The sequence below is a fragment of the Panthera onca genome, chromosome A2, assembly GCF_046562875.1.
Source record: "Panthera onca isolate mPanOnc1 chromosome A2, mPanOnc1 haplotype 2, whole genome shotgun sequence".
NCBI lineage: Eukaryota > Metazoa > Chordata > Mammalia > Carnivora > Felidae > Panthera > Panthera onca.
In genome coordinates, this window is record NC_138340.1 from 130381648 (window position 1) to 130395175 (window position 13528).

At 40.8% G+C, this 13528-nt stretch overlaps 1 protein-coding gene across 4 annotated transcripts in view; it reads right to left on the reverse strand.

The window, feature by feature from the left end:
• DOCK4 (dedicator of cytokinesis 4) overlaps positions 1–13528 on the reverse strand; it is a 432206-nt gene that overhangs the window by 21436 nt on the left and 397242 nt on the right. For all 4 annotated transcript variants that reach the window (XM_078440451.2, XM_078440457.2, XM_078440464.2 and 1 more), the window contains 3 exons: positions 9839–9980; positions 8253–8419; positions 5534–5620 (listed from right to left, as the gene is read on the reverse strand). In XM_078440451.2, the coding sequence (XP_078296577.1) occupies positions 5534–5620; positions 8253–8419; positions 9839–9980 (396 nt within the window). The remainder of the gene's footprint in view (positions 1–5533; positions 5621–8252; positions 8420–9838; positions 9981–13528) is intronic.

A 13528-nucleotide genomic window follows, 5' to 3' on the forward strand; every position in this document is an offset into this window, starting at 1 on the left:
ATATTTTATGGTCTCGCAATTCTATGCAAGCGTATGTTTGAGAAAAAAAGTAAGAGATGTATGTACATGTGTGTGAAGAAATGTACAAAAATTGTCATAAATGTCTCCAAAATCCCTATGTCCATTGATAAGAGAATGCATAAACATATTGTGGTATGTTCTCACAATGGAAGAGTATGCAGCAGTGAAAACAAACTTCAGTCACATGTAATAACACTGTGACAAATAATACTGAGTGACAGAACCAAGTTACAAGAGAATATATACACTATGATACAGTTACATCAAGTTCAAAACCAGACTAAACTAAATTGACTTGTTTTAGAGAATCATAAACTTAGGTGACCAACCAAGGAAGGGAATGGATACCAGGTAAGTGAGGATAGTGGTGACCTGTAATGGAAAGTGAGTGACTTGTGACTGTGAAGGAATACATGGGAACCTTCTAGGGTGCTATTGGCAATGTTGTGTTTCTTTACAGAGTGCTGGTAAATAAGTATTTACTGTCTAGGACAATAAGCCTTTGTTTTATAATCATAAAACCTAAATCATAAAGGAAAAGTCTGAGAATTCTGATGGACTAAAAGGTAAAAAGTCAGACATCTTAGAAAATGGAACACTGGTTGCTAGGGGCTGGGGAGGGGAGAAAGGGGAAATATTCAATGGATAGAGTTTTAGTTTTGCAAGATAAAACTGATCTGTTGCATAATAATGCACACGTAGTTAACACTATTGTACTGTATGCTTAAAAATGGTTAAGATGAAAAATATTGTGTTTTGGCCAATGGGGAAAAAAATTCATGCTCATCTTTAGAAGTTCAAATGCTATTAATATGAAAAAATTCAAAAACAAATTGCAACAAGCACAGGCAAAAGACAAACAGTAACTTGGGGAAATATTTCCATATATATTCCTGATAAATTATTGTTATTTCTCAAATACTGAAGAAAACCAAAGGCTATAATTCACAAAATAAATAGAAAGAGGAAATAAATATATGAAAAAATATCATCTTCACTTGCATTCAACAAATACCAAAAAAAAAAAAAAAAAACCCAAACAAACCCTAGTATGATCATTTTTGGTTTATTATTAAAGATTAAAATAACATAACCCCCAGTGTTGGAGAGGATGGTGGGAAAATGGGTATTCTCAAGAACAGTTATCCCCACCAGACAAGACAGAAGTTGATACATGCCATTGTTGGCCCATGAATCAAAGGTTAAATTGTGGACTCTTTGATAGACCAATTCATTTCTAGGGAAATTATTCTAAGGAGATGGTCAAAAGAAGTATGTGAAAAACAATGTGTAAAAAACATTCATTGAAAGATTATTTTCCTCTTGTCCCTGGATTGTGATCTTTAAATGCCATTTACCACCAAAAAGAAACAGGAGTCATTGGAGAAATGGAGAACCTAGTTATCCCAGTAAGCCAGGAAGGCGGCTGGGAGGAAGGCAGTAAAGCAGCTGGCCTGTGATTCATTCACTGTCTCTAATGGAGGAATATCCTTGGGGAACAGAAAGGAAGGCAGGTGATCTGGTCTTATCCCCTTGTCAACTGAACCTTCAAGTAAACAGTCCAAGACTAATTGCCAGAAGGAGGAGATGGTATCTGTGTCCCCAACTAAGAATTGCTTTCAGTAATAAAACTGATAAGCCACGATATAGGATTCCCTACATAATGTCCCAGGTAAGTTTTATAACTGTCTGCAGTATAAAATGGAGTATTTCATAATGTGAATTTCATAATTTAAATGTACCCTGTGTATGAGGGATCCCGTGAATTTCACTTAGAGACTCCATCTGTTCCAAATTATTATTGATGTGAGAAAGAAGGACCTGGAGGCCAAGGCCTGAGGTCTCAGATGTCTCTCTGCTTCATATGAGCCTCTTGATTGCCTTAAAGTTATTAGTAAAGCTTGATGCTGATTCCCACATCTGATTTGACAATCCAGTCCTATGTGTTAGCTCAGTAACAACGAATACTTGGATACTGTAAAAAAGACTCAAAAGTCAATTTGAAGAGGTTCCCAATGGGCAAAATGGAACAACTTGAAAATCAGTAAGAGTAACAATTACAATGAGTTAAAAAAAAAACAAAACAACAACCCAGTATGCTTAACCCCATGAGTTACGAATGATACATAAAACAAAGCCAACCAAACAAAAAACTTCTCTGGTCGCTTCTGTAGGGTGTCATCCTTCCTTTGCTAAACCTCAGGGTAATCATATAGTCGATGAGGGAATGTTTCTCATTACAGAAGTGTTCTAATGAATAAACAAAAAAGGAGTGATAAAGTATTTTACCATTTTGCGACACTCAGTAGGCTGGGGCCATGATCATCAGTGGCTTCCAATGTAACAACAAAAAAGAGACAACCAGAAGCATAACACCACCTAGGAAGTACTCTTGCAAAAAAAAATAATAAACAAAAACCAATAATAACAACAGCATCTTATCAAGTCTCTAGATCTAATTGCCAATTTACAAAAAGTATAGGGGCAAAGAAACATGTTAAATTACCCCACTGGTTCGCAGGCTGCAAATTGCAAGGGGAAAAAGAGCAATTCAGGGAGAACCTACAAATCAAAAGAGACCTTAGAAGACATTTCAGCCAAGTGCGATGTATGGCCCTGATGTGGATCTGACTTCAAACAACAAAAGACAACAAATAAACAAAAACTCATAAAAGAAACAGACTCTTGGTGAAGTGTAAACGCTGGTTATTTTACGTCAAGGAATTACTGTTCATTTTTTAAGACGGGATAACGTATGATATTGTGGTTATGTTTTTTCGTTATTGTGGTTATGTTTTTTTGTTAATATACATACTGAATTATTTATAGATGAGATGATATGAGGTCACGTTTACTTCAAAATAATCCAGTGTAAAAGAGGATGGAGCTGATGAGACAAAATTGGCCTTTTTGACAGCTGTTTAAGTAAAATGATGGGTACATCAGGTTTGTTATGTATTTATTTTTGTATGATACAACTTAAATTTAAAAGGGACACCGGATGCTGTACACAGAAGTGACTGCAAGGGGTTAGGGTAGAAGCATGTGACCACTTAAGACACTACTGCAGAAATCAGACACTAGATGGCGCTATGAGTAGGGGCTGGTGAAGAGTGGCTGGATTCCGCATATATTTTGAAAGGAGAGCCATGTGATTTTCTGATGGATATAATGTGAGATGTGAAAATATTCTCATTATCTTTAGTTGGAGTTTAAAAAGTCATCACAAATTTCTTTTGTGGTTTTTTTTTATCTTGTTTAAAAATTTTTAAATGAGCTTACTTATTAATGGGGGAAAGTACCTATTTTTTTATTTGTTCTCAAAACAATAAAAACAATTACTGAGAAAACAGTACTTCAAAGGCTTTGCTATCTTTGCAAGAATGGGATAATAAACTCTGGGGCTATGGGTTAGAGAATAAAGGCCCACAATCCCATCAGAAACCTTTGGCACCAGATGGTTCACAATTCAGAAAATTTCAGATTTTAGAAACATAATATAAGGCACAGATAGTTTATTATGTAACTATTTAAAATGTAAGATTATTTTTAACCAATGCTTTAATATTTCTGAAGTAAAACATATGAATATTCATACTATGTGAAATAAAGATCGTAAATGGTCCTAACAGCAGATCAGGTTAGGTTTATTACCAATTGAGTTTTGGAGCTGAACTTATGACAACACCTTTGGTTTTTCAGAATCTTTCAGATTTTGACAACGTACATAAGGAATTTCAGTTCAGGTTGGCATATATGTACTTAGTACCTACTGCCTCTGATCTCAAGGGCCTCATACACCATGAATTAAAGTAAAGTAGTAAACCAGCAACTTTAATAGAGGGTGAGGACATCCCAGGCAGTGGGAACAAGAGAAAGACATAACGTTGTCATGAGTGGGCTGTGTTCAGAGAACAAAGTAGCCCAATTAAATTTGTTCTGTTTGACAGAATGTAAGATTATATATTCTAATAAAGTAAGCAGCTGATGTTTGAAAGGTTGTGCTTAGTAATGCTTCTTTAATCATTATCAGCATGGTACTTTCTATGAGTAGTGTGTGTGTGTGTGTGTGTGTGTGTGTGTGTGAGGGGGTAGTACTTCAAAGGTTAGGGCCACTGGTGAGACCTCAGAGAATTTAACCCTCTGGGTAGTAAGTAGCTGAAATGGCTCTCTGAATCATTAATGCAGGGTAGATGACTAAGAACAGCGATGTGGGTTGGGCCCATGCCATTCAGCGGGAAGCACAAGGCTAAGACTTTCTGACACTGTTGGGCAACCTCTCCTCTTCTATGGAAGGCACCAAGGTACATCAGTGGTAACCCTGGACTCAGAACCTACAAGAATACAATAGCACTAAGGCAGTCTGATAAACTGAGTTCCATTTGTCTAGGAAGCCATATGAAATTTTTAGCACTGTAAAAGGAAAATGCCACTAGATCCTTAGCTTCAATGAGCATGATAAGCTGAGTGGTTTCAATGCTTAGTGAGATTTCAGGCAGGACGAGGCATTCTTGGAAGACCATTTGGGCAAAAGCTGCTTTTATTTACGCACTGACGGAATGAGCCTGTTACCTAAGAAAGGGGTTAAATGATGTCTTCACAACTGCCACGTCTTCTATCAGCTAGAGGACTCCGGCCATCAGAGGGCTGGCCTCAGCCAGGACGGACGTCCCAAAGGAGGGAGAAGGGACGCTGCTTGGGTGCAGGGCTGCCATCAGGGTGCAGCCAGCCTGAAGAACAGCACAGGCAGCAAGGCGAGGTTTCACCCTGGACGTAGCTGCTGTCAGCACCCAGAACTGGGGGCTCGAACGGGGGCATGGTTTACAACCTGAAGGGGACACAGGTGCTGCAGTTTCCAGGTTCTATAATGACACCCAAGGGTCTCTAGCTGGTGTTCATCCAGGACTGCTCAGTGAGACCAACTCAGCAGCCTCTGTTCTACTGCCAAAGGTAACAGCACGGACCTCCAGTGCGTCAGATACAGTGCTGGGGCTCTGTACTAGCCTCAGGCTGCCGGTAAGGAAACTGAGCTAAAAGAGTTGGATGTAACTGGCTTTTGAGGCAGGAATATCTGGGTTTGAGTCTATCCTTTTTCAACATCTTAACATGAGACCTCCGGCAAAGGCTTTTAACTTCTTGTTAAGACCTGTAAAAATAGGGATAGAAATACATACCTCATAGTTTTGGTCTGGTGATTAAATAAGATAAGGTAGAGAACCCCTCCCCACTAGCCTGCAGTAGTTCAAATACCAGCTCCCCTAACTCGAGGGCCTGAGTTGTTTACATGCTGCAGTCGTAGTTATTTTTTGGAGAATCCCTCTGACCGGCCAGACTAGGAGAACAGTAATGTTCCCCTAAAGCCTCAGTCACAGCGGTCAATACCATAAACATTCACTAACTTATATGTGCTTCCATGGACTTGGAGTCAACAGCAGAAGCAACTGACATATGGCGGGACTCCCAGTGAGCAACTGTGATGGGAAAGTACTTGAGAATAAGCTCTGATCCTTACCACTTCACGCTTTTCCACTTCAAACCAGCGGGAAATTCCAGGTAAGCTCTGCACCAAGTATAATGATGTTCTCTCCACCCAGAGACTCTACGGAATACAAAACAAATTAAATCCCCAAGTGTCCCTTCTTTCTAGTTACTGAGCTATCACTAATGTTTGCCATCAATTTGGTCAGGTTTGCTGATTTCTGGAAGCTTTTCCTTAGTATTCATTCTAGCACGTGGGCAATCCCTTCACACTCAAGAAGTTACCACGTAAGGTATAGCTGAAGCTAGGTTAATAATGCCATTCTATGTTGTCTGACACTTTTTCCTGTGTGCAATAAATGATCTACTTCAGACAACAAGCTTCAAATAGAGTAATAGGCCATCCCATTATTTCCTTTGCAATTTCTTTCAAATTCCAATTTAAACTCTCTTCACTCCTTCAGGTCTTGGGGCTTGTCATTTCTATCTGGAAGGGGTAATAGTATCAGCTAGTCAACACAGGATCAGAATAACAACATCCCAAAGGAGGAAAGGCCCAGGAGGAATCATGGAGCTCCATCTTTCTATTTTAAAGATGAAGACGCTAAGCATCAAGGAGGCAACATGACCTGCTCAGAGGTATATTCTAGTCACCTGTAGAGCCAGCACAGACCCCACCTGCTAGAACTTCTGACTTCCTCACCGTGCACACTTCCTCATGCACGTTTGAACTGCCACCACCCAAGAGGATCTGTATTTAAAGAGCGGAGGCTTCCCCTGGTCAGGAAGAGCATCCCCATGACACATGAAGGCATGGCCGCCTTGATAAGAGCAGCTGTTGATGACAGATTTCACCTTCGTCAACCATGTTTCTGTACCCATGCCTCATTTTTCTTATTTAAACAAAGTATATTCTCAAGAGAATGATATACTTTACAAAATCCCTGAAAGAATGCCACGTATTCAACAACAACAAAAAACAGGAGGATTTCTTCGTGTCAGCCAAGATCTACTGGGCAGAGTCCCCTGTGACAGTGGCTGGAAGCCTTCTGGTGGTGACAAGGAGGTAAGCAGATATGGAAGGGCTCAGGGCAAAGAGAAAGGCATGCTGGAAGTGCTGGGGGAAGCAGAAGGAAGGAGGCAGGCACCTCATTCTGTGGGAGGAGGACAGCACTTTTCAGAGGAGGTGACACGTGAGTGGAATGCTGAAGAGTGAGTAGGAGTTTGCCAGGCGGAGGAAGGGGGGGGGGGAGCGCTGCAGGCAGCAGGAAGCAGCCTGCGCTGAGGCCCCGATTGCTTGCGAAAAGGGCATGGCAGGAGATGAAGAAGAGAAGTTCAATGTTGCGGGAGCTGAGAGGAGGGTGAGTGGGTGGGCTGTGGCGCAGATGAGGCTTCCGGAGGGGCAGTTTGGAGCCAGATGCCAAGGGCTGTCGGCACAGGAAGCAGGAGCCAGATTTATCATCATTTTCTAGGAGGACTGCTATACCATGGATAAATACTTAAAGTGATAGCCATGAGGAAAGGTGGTACAGCAGAAAAAGCAAAGGAGAAGATACCAGAAGGTGTAGGGTGTATGGGTAATGAGAATGTGACCCTGAGCAAGTCAGCTGCCTGACTCCAGTGGATCCCTGACTTGTTCAGTGTAAACAACTGGTGAAAACCATAGCATAAACCAATGATCACTAGTTGGTTTGGCGAGACGCTAACAAAAATCGAAGTATCCAAAAGGACTAGAAAACGCTCATGGATCTTTTCAGGAACCTCCCAGTTCTGTCTTCCCATAGTTTCTTTGCCTTGATATTTAAGCCATCAGACCTCTTTGCACAGAGGACGGCTGTGTTGAGGGCCATCATAACACTGCAGAATGGCCATGCCTAACTCCTGGAGCTACTGCTGGGCACACTGGGAACTGGCACTTAGGCAGAGGCCACAAGGGGAATCAACATCAGACAGTCATTGCTAACAGTATCAGGAGAATGTTTCCCAGCTTAAAGAGACACTCTGTGATGAAAGAAGCCAAGCCAAATAACCCACAATAATAAGTTTGTTTTGCATTCTTTGTATGGGGGAAAATAGTGACTAACAGAGATCTATCTGGTCTTGCCTTGTCAGTGTCAAGGAAAGAGGAGACTATAATGTGTCTGTGGGACCATCATGCCCCTTTCCCCCTGTGGAGCTGAGAGACGGCCAGAGGGAGCTCTGGACGGTAAGGCATATTCCAACTACTCACAACGGACTGGCACATGCAAGGAGTCTATGGTTTGCTTTTATCCTGTGTCTTCTCACAAGTCCTAATGACACATCATTCTAACAAGAAAAAGCAGAAGATCACACAGAAATTTTCTGCTGCTTCCAGTCTCCGAATCTTCTTTTCCCCTATTGATTAAGCATTCTTCACTCACTGTGGTCTGTGGTATCTCAGAACAAATATTCTGAGGTCCCCACAGTTGGTTCCGTATGAATGAATGAGAGGGCTGAGCTCAATCATGACATCTCCGAGGCTGGTCTGAGGACTACCGGCACGGTCACAAAAAAAGCTGCTTCTAGGGCTTCCTCTCAGACCTACTGAGTCAGGATTCCTGACTCCGATTTCTGACTCAATCTGATACACAGAAGAATTTGAGATCAACAAGACTAAATGATTTCTCCTCCCTTCTGGTTCTATCACCTGACTCTATTCTGAGTAAATATTTATCGAGCGGCTTGTCCCAAGATTCTCACAGGAAACCACGTGTAATAGAACTGCACGATACCTTGAATTCATTCTCTTTATCTTTGGTGCCCTTGTGAAATGGTCTGTCATAGCGGAATTTCCAGATATGATTCACTTTATAGAAACTTTTGATGTTGTCCGGAACACCCTCTCTCTGCAGGACCTCCTGGCTCTCCGGAATGGGAGTAACAGCATATATCTGTAAATCTAGGATGAAAAAGTCAAGGAGGAAACCCAACTTGGCAAACTCGGTGGAAATCTGGCTCGAGCTGAGCCGTGGCAGAGAGAAGAGGATGGGTAACAATCTGGTGTTTCCATTGGTTCGAAGTCATTTTAAAAATTGCTAGGAAGGTGCCAAGAACTCAGTTGACAACAAATCATTTCTCAAACTACAGGCCTTGAACTAGTTTCAGGTAGGTGATTCTGACAAAGTATCTGTTTAAATGTCTATAACTTGTGAATTTATTTATCACTGATTTGTTTTCTTTCTTTCTTTCTTTCTTTCTTTCTTTCTTTCTTTCTTTCTTTTTTTTTTTTTGGTGGGGGTGAGTGGCTATGGCTTGGATCTTAGGTACTTAGACTTACATTAACTGTAATCCTTGCTTAAGAGACACTCTTATCCTTAGTCTATGCATGTCCCCTCTTAATTTGTTTGTATAATAATGTATAAATACCCATGCAACCATGACCAAAGACAGGAACCCGTTGTGACAGTGATTTGTATTTACCTGTGTGATGCTCCGTGTCTCCAGCCTTCCCACACTTAAGCTATCACTCTCCCAAATCTTCTACTGATAAGCAGAGTGTTGCTGGTGTAGTTGATATTTAAAAAATTACATTAGAGGGGTATCATATTTACTTGTATGTTTTACACCTTCTTTTTTCATCCTAAGAAGGACAGCAAAATCTTTTCCCTTATGGAATTTCTTGCTTCTATTGCATTTTATTTTCTACTTTGAAATGGTATCCATAATTATCAGTGGGAGTTTCTTGTCTTCTTTATGAACATAAGTTTCAGGAAGACAGAAGCCATCACACAGGAGTGCTGGGGTGAATTCCCTTTGTCTCTAATGCCTGTGTAATTTCATTTGGATTGTTTGTATTTAGACAATGGGAGTTTCAATTACACAGCCATCACTAAAGGCTGTCCAGGATGCCACGGCTAAGAGTTCCCCCAAAGACACTAAGGTACCTTGTTTCCTTCCTTCCAGAATAAAAGTATCACAGAAAAAGGGGGTGAATGATATGTGCCAGTAAATATAACACTATCATTTCCTCGAACTGAAGCAGTTTCCACAGGATATGTTGGAGGAAAATTATTCTGAGGGAGATCACTAAAAGGAGCTTTAAAAGCAGGTCTGAGACACAGAAAAGTTTTAATTGAAAGGAAAAAATTCTTTACCAGAATCCTTAAGGGATTTCCTTTCAACTGACATTGTGATAATAACCAGAACATTCTGTTCAGAAGGAGCTAAGCTGACATCAAGATGATGAGAAGGAGAGACAGTGAGAGCATGGCTATGGCAGAGGGGGCCAGAGGCTGAACAGCCTTGCACGAAAATGCGCTGCGGCTAATGGCCAGCGGCTCTAACTGCACTCACTGCAGCCCCTCCTAGGTGTGGATACACTGAGCTTCTGCCTGGAAGATGGTCTCATCAGGCTGGTTGGCGTGCTGCATGGCGATGGCGTGGGGGAACTCATTCAGCATTCTCTGTTGGAAGGCCTCCAGCCTTTCGTAGTCATGCCCTCGACACACAAACTCCTTATTCTGCAGGAGAAATAAAAAAAAAAAAAAGAAATTAGAGCCATATAATCGAGTGCATTAATTACAGAGAGAAGCCAAAAAAGAGGGCACTGGCAGTAAGGGAGCATATGCCTCACATCAATAGACTGTCACAACAACGACAACAACAAATCCAAAACACTGACACAGTCTGAAAAATTTGCCCAGATATGAAAAATGCAGGGCAAGGATCATGAGCTTCACTTTCTACTGCTTTTGATAAGACTCAGTAGTATGTGCCAAGCTTGTGTGCATGAGGTGCAAAGAGGCATCTGATTCTCAGAGCACCGAAGTATAAAACAAAGCAATCATGTTCTCTCTGAATGCTAATGAGCACATGTGTTAAAGATTTTTTTTTTTTTTTTTTTTTTTTTTTTTTTTTGATAAGCTGGATATCAGAGTTTGGTGGGTGAATTCTCAATTTGGAGGAAAAGAAAGTAAATGCAATCTCCAAAAATGCGTGTTAATGCATTTTTTTTATAAAGGCCACAGAGATCAACACCAGATCCTCGACACTGGATTCCTGCATGGAAAAAAGGAAGACTATCACCGTCTGTATTCCTGCTCTCAGCAGGGCCGGAATGGGAAACTTCCCCGCCGTAACAAACTGGGCTTGGCTTCCTGTAGCCGAGAGTCTTATTAACTGGCCCAAGATAAGACTTAGGATTTTTAGGGCCTTGCTAAATGTTGGACGTTATTTTGTTTTGTTTTTTGTTTGTTTTCTTTTACAAGATATAGAAGCACTCTGTGGGCTGGGACTGCCTCTCATTCAGGCAAAAAATGGTGAAGGTTATCCTTGAGGTAGTCTAAAGAGCTGGAAAGATGGGCAGGTTTCTGGAAAGCACCTTTGAAGTCAGGTTAGATATGAGGGAACTCTTCCTGACAGGTGAATAATAATGAAGTTACAACTGTTGAAAACAGTCACTGACTAGGTACTCTGCATATATCTTATTTAACCCCAACAAACGTGAGGGGGTCATTCCCACATCCTGCTCCATTTTATAATTGGGAACCACGGATCAAGATCTTTATGTACTTAGGCCGTGTGTATTAGATTCAAACTCAGGTGTGAGACCAAGGCCTGAGCTCTGTCTCCACTGAACATGGCTAACACATCCAGAAAAAACTCCTAGCAGCTATGGGGACCACGAAAGCTTGTAGGTGACATGCCCCGAAGATCTTTAAGAGAAAGAGGGCGTGGTTCATGGTCTTGGGGAGCTAAGGCCCAAGGTTCTCAGAGGTTCTTATAATTACACAAAATGCCCTAAGGAAGAACTCTGAGTCACCTGGAGGAAGTCAGAAACCAGGGGGCAGGGGGCAGGGGGCTCAGGGTTGCAGCTGAGAAAAGGCAGGTGGAGGCAAGCAGAAAAAAGAGCAGGGAATGGGCTCTGAAAACCTGCCACAATTCTTCACAAACCTCCAAATAAATCACAATCCTTTGGTAATACAGGCTAAGACAGACTACCTAGAAATCAGGACCCCCCCCCCCCACCCCCGCCGAACTAACAATCCCATATTTAAAACTTTCTAGATAAAACAAAGTATACTTTCTGATACTATTTTTTTTAAATTCTATTCAAAAGATAATAGATTTGCTTGATAAAATAAGACTATATATATGATATATATTCCTGCATATTACAGAAGTCCCAAAGTAAGTATCTGACTGTTCTAATAACTGCAACATTTTTTTTTTTTTTAACGTTTATTTATTTTTCAGACAGAGAGAGACACAGCATGAACGGGGGAGGGGCAGAGAGAGAGGGAAACAGAATCGGAAGCAGGCTCCAGGCTCTGAGCCATCAGCCCAGAGCCCGACGCGGGGCTCGAACCCGCGGACCGCGAGATCGTGACCTGAGCCGAAGTCGGACGCTTAACCGACTGAGCCACCCAGGCGCCCCATAACTGCAACATTTTTAAAGCAATGCTTAAATCTTCGAGCAGGTTGTAAAATCAGGGGTTATTCTAAGCATATAATCATTTAATGGTGTTAAAAAGTCATTCTGAAATAAAAATAAACTTGGCATCTGATATTGGAGTTGTCAGGAAATAAAGAATTAAACATCTCTTCGATCAATACTTTTTTCATCACAGCTTTGAGATATAGTTCACATACCATAAAATACACCCTTTTGAAGGTTTTTAGTATATGCACAGAGCAACTATCACCACTGTTGAATTTGAGAACATTTTCATTACCTTGTAGAGAAACTCTTATCCATTAGCAGTCATTCCTTGTTTCCTCTGCCCCTGCACCCCTATCCCCCACCCCAGCCCCTGGCAACCACTAATCTACTTTCTGTTTCTGTGGATTTGCCTATTCTGGACATTTCATATAAATGGAATCATACAACATGTAGTGTTTTGTGACTGGCTTCTTCTACTTAATATATGCTACAAAGTGGCTGAACCACTTTGTACCATGTAACAGTACTTTATTCCCTTCTTACTGCTCAATATTCCATTGTATGAATATACCGTATGTTTTTCTATCTATAGGCTAATGGACGTTTGGGCTGCTTCCACTTTTATGCAATAATGAATAATGCTGCTATGAACATTTGTGTATAGGTCTTTGTGTAGACATATATTTTCTCTGGAGTATATACCCAGGAGTCGAATTGCTAGGTTACCTTTGTTAATACTTAAAAAAAATTTTTTTTCATTGTCTTTTTCTTTTGAAAAGGAATTACACACCAATGGTTAAAAAAAAAAAGAAAAAAAATCCCAAACAGTACAGGACATACAATGAAAAGCAAATGTCTCTCTCATCCTTGATCTCAGTTATTCTTTCCAAATCACTATGCAGAGATATTCTGTGCGTAAAGAAATTGTCAATAAAGAACCCATTTTCCAAGAGGGTAAAAACTACTTAAATCGTACACTTATACAAATGTATTAATTTATTTCAACTTGAAAAATTATCTTGAAAATGATCACAAAGAGGAAATTTTTATTTATGTAAAAAATTTTTTTAATGTTTATTTATTTTTGAGAGGGAGAGAGAGAGAGGGAGAGAGAGAGAGGGAGAGAGAGAGAGAGACAGACAGACAGACCATGAGTGAGAGAGGGGTAGAGAGACAGGGAGACACAGAATCCAAAGTAGGCTCCAGGCTCCGTGCTGTCAGCACAGAGCCCGATGCAGGGCTCAAACTCATGAACCATGAGATCATGACATGAGCCAAAGTTGGATGCTTAACTAACTGAGCCACCCAGGCACCTCCATGAAGAGGAAATTTTTAATGTTGAAATTTGCATATTTTTAAATTGAAGGACAGACTGGAATCTGATTTCCTAAAAAGAGGTCCAGCCCCATGATTCTGAAGGGTGTGGTGCCTTTTAGAAACCAATAGAGGGTAACCCTTCTCTTTCATTTTGAAGAAAATATCATCTATACCTAGAAAACCTGTTTTTTTGTTTTGTTTTTAAAAAAAAATTTTTTTAAAAGTCCTTATTTATTTTTGAGAGAGAGACACAAGAGTACAAGTGGGCAAGTGGTAGAGAGAGGGGGAGACACAGAATCCAAAGCAGGC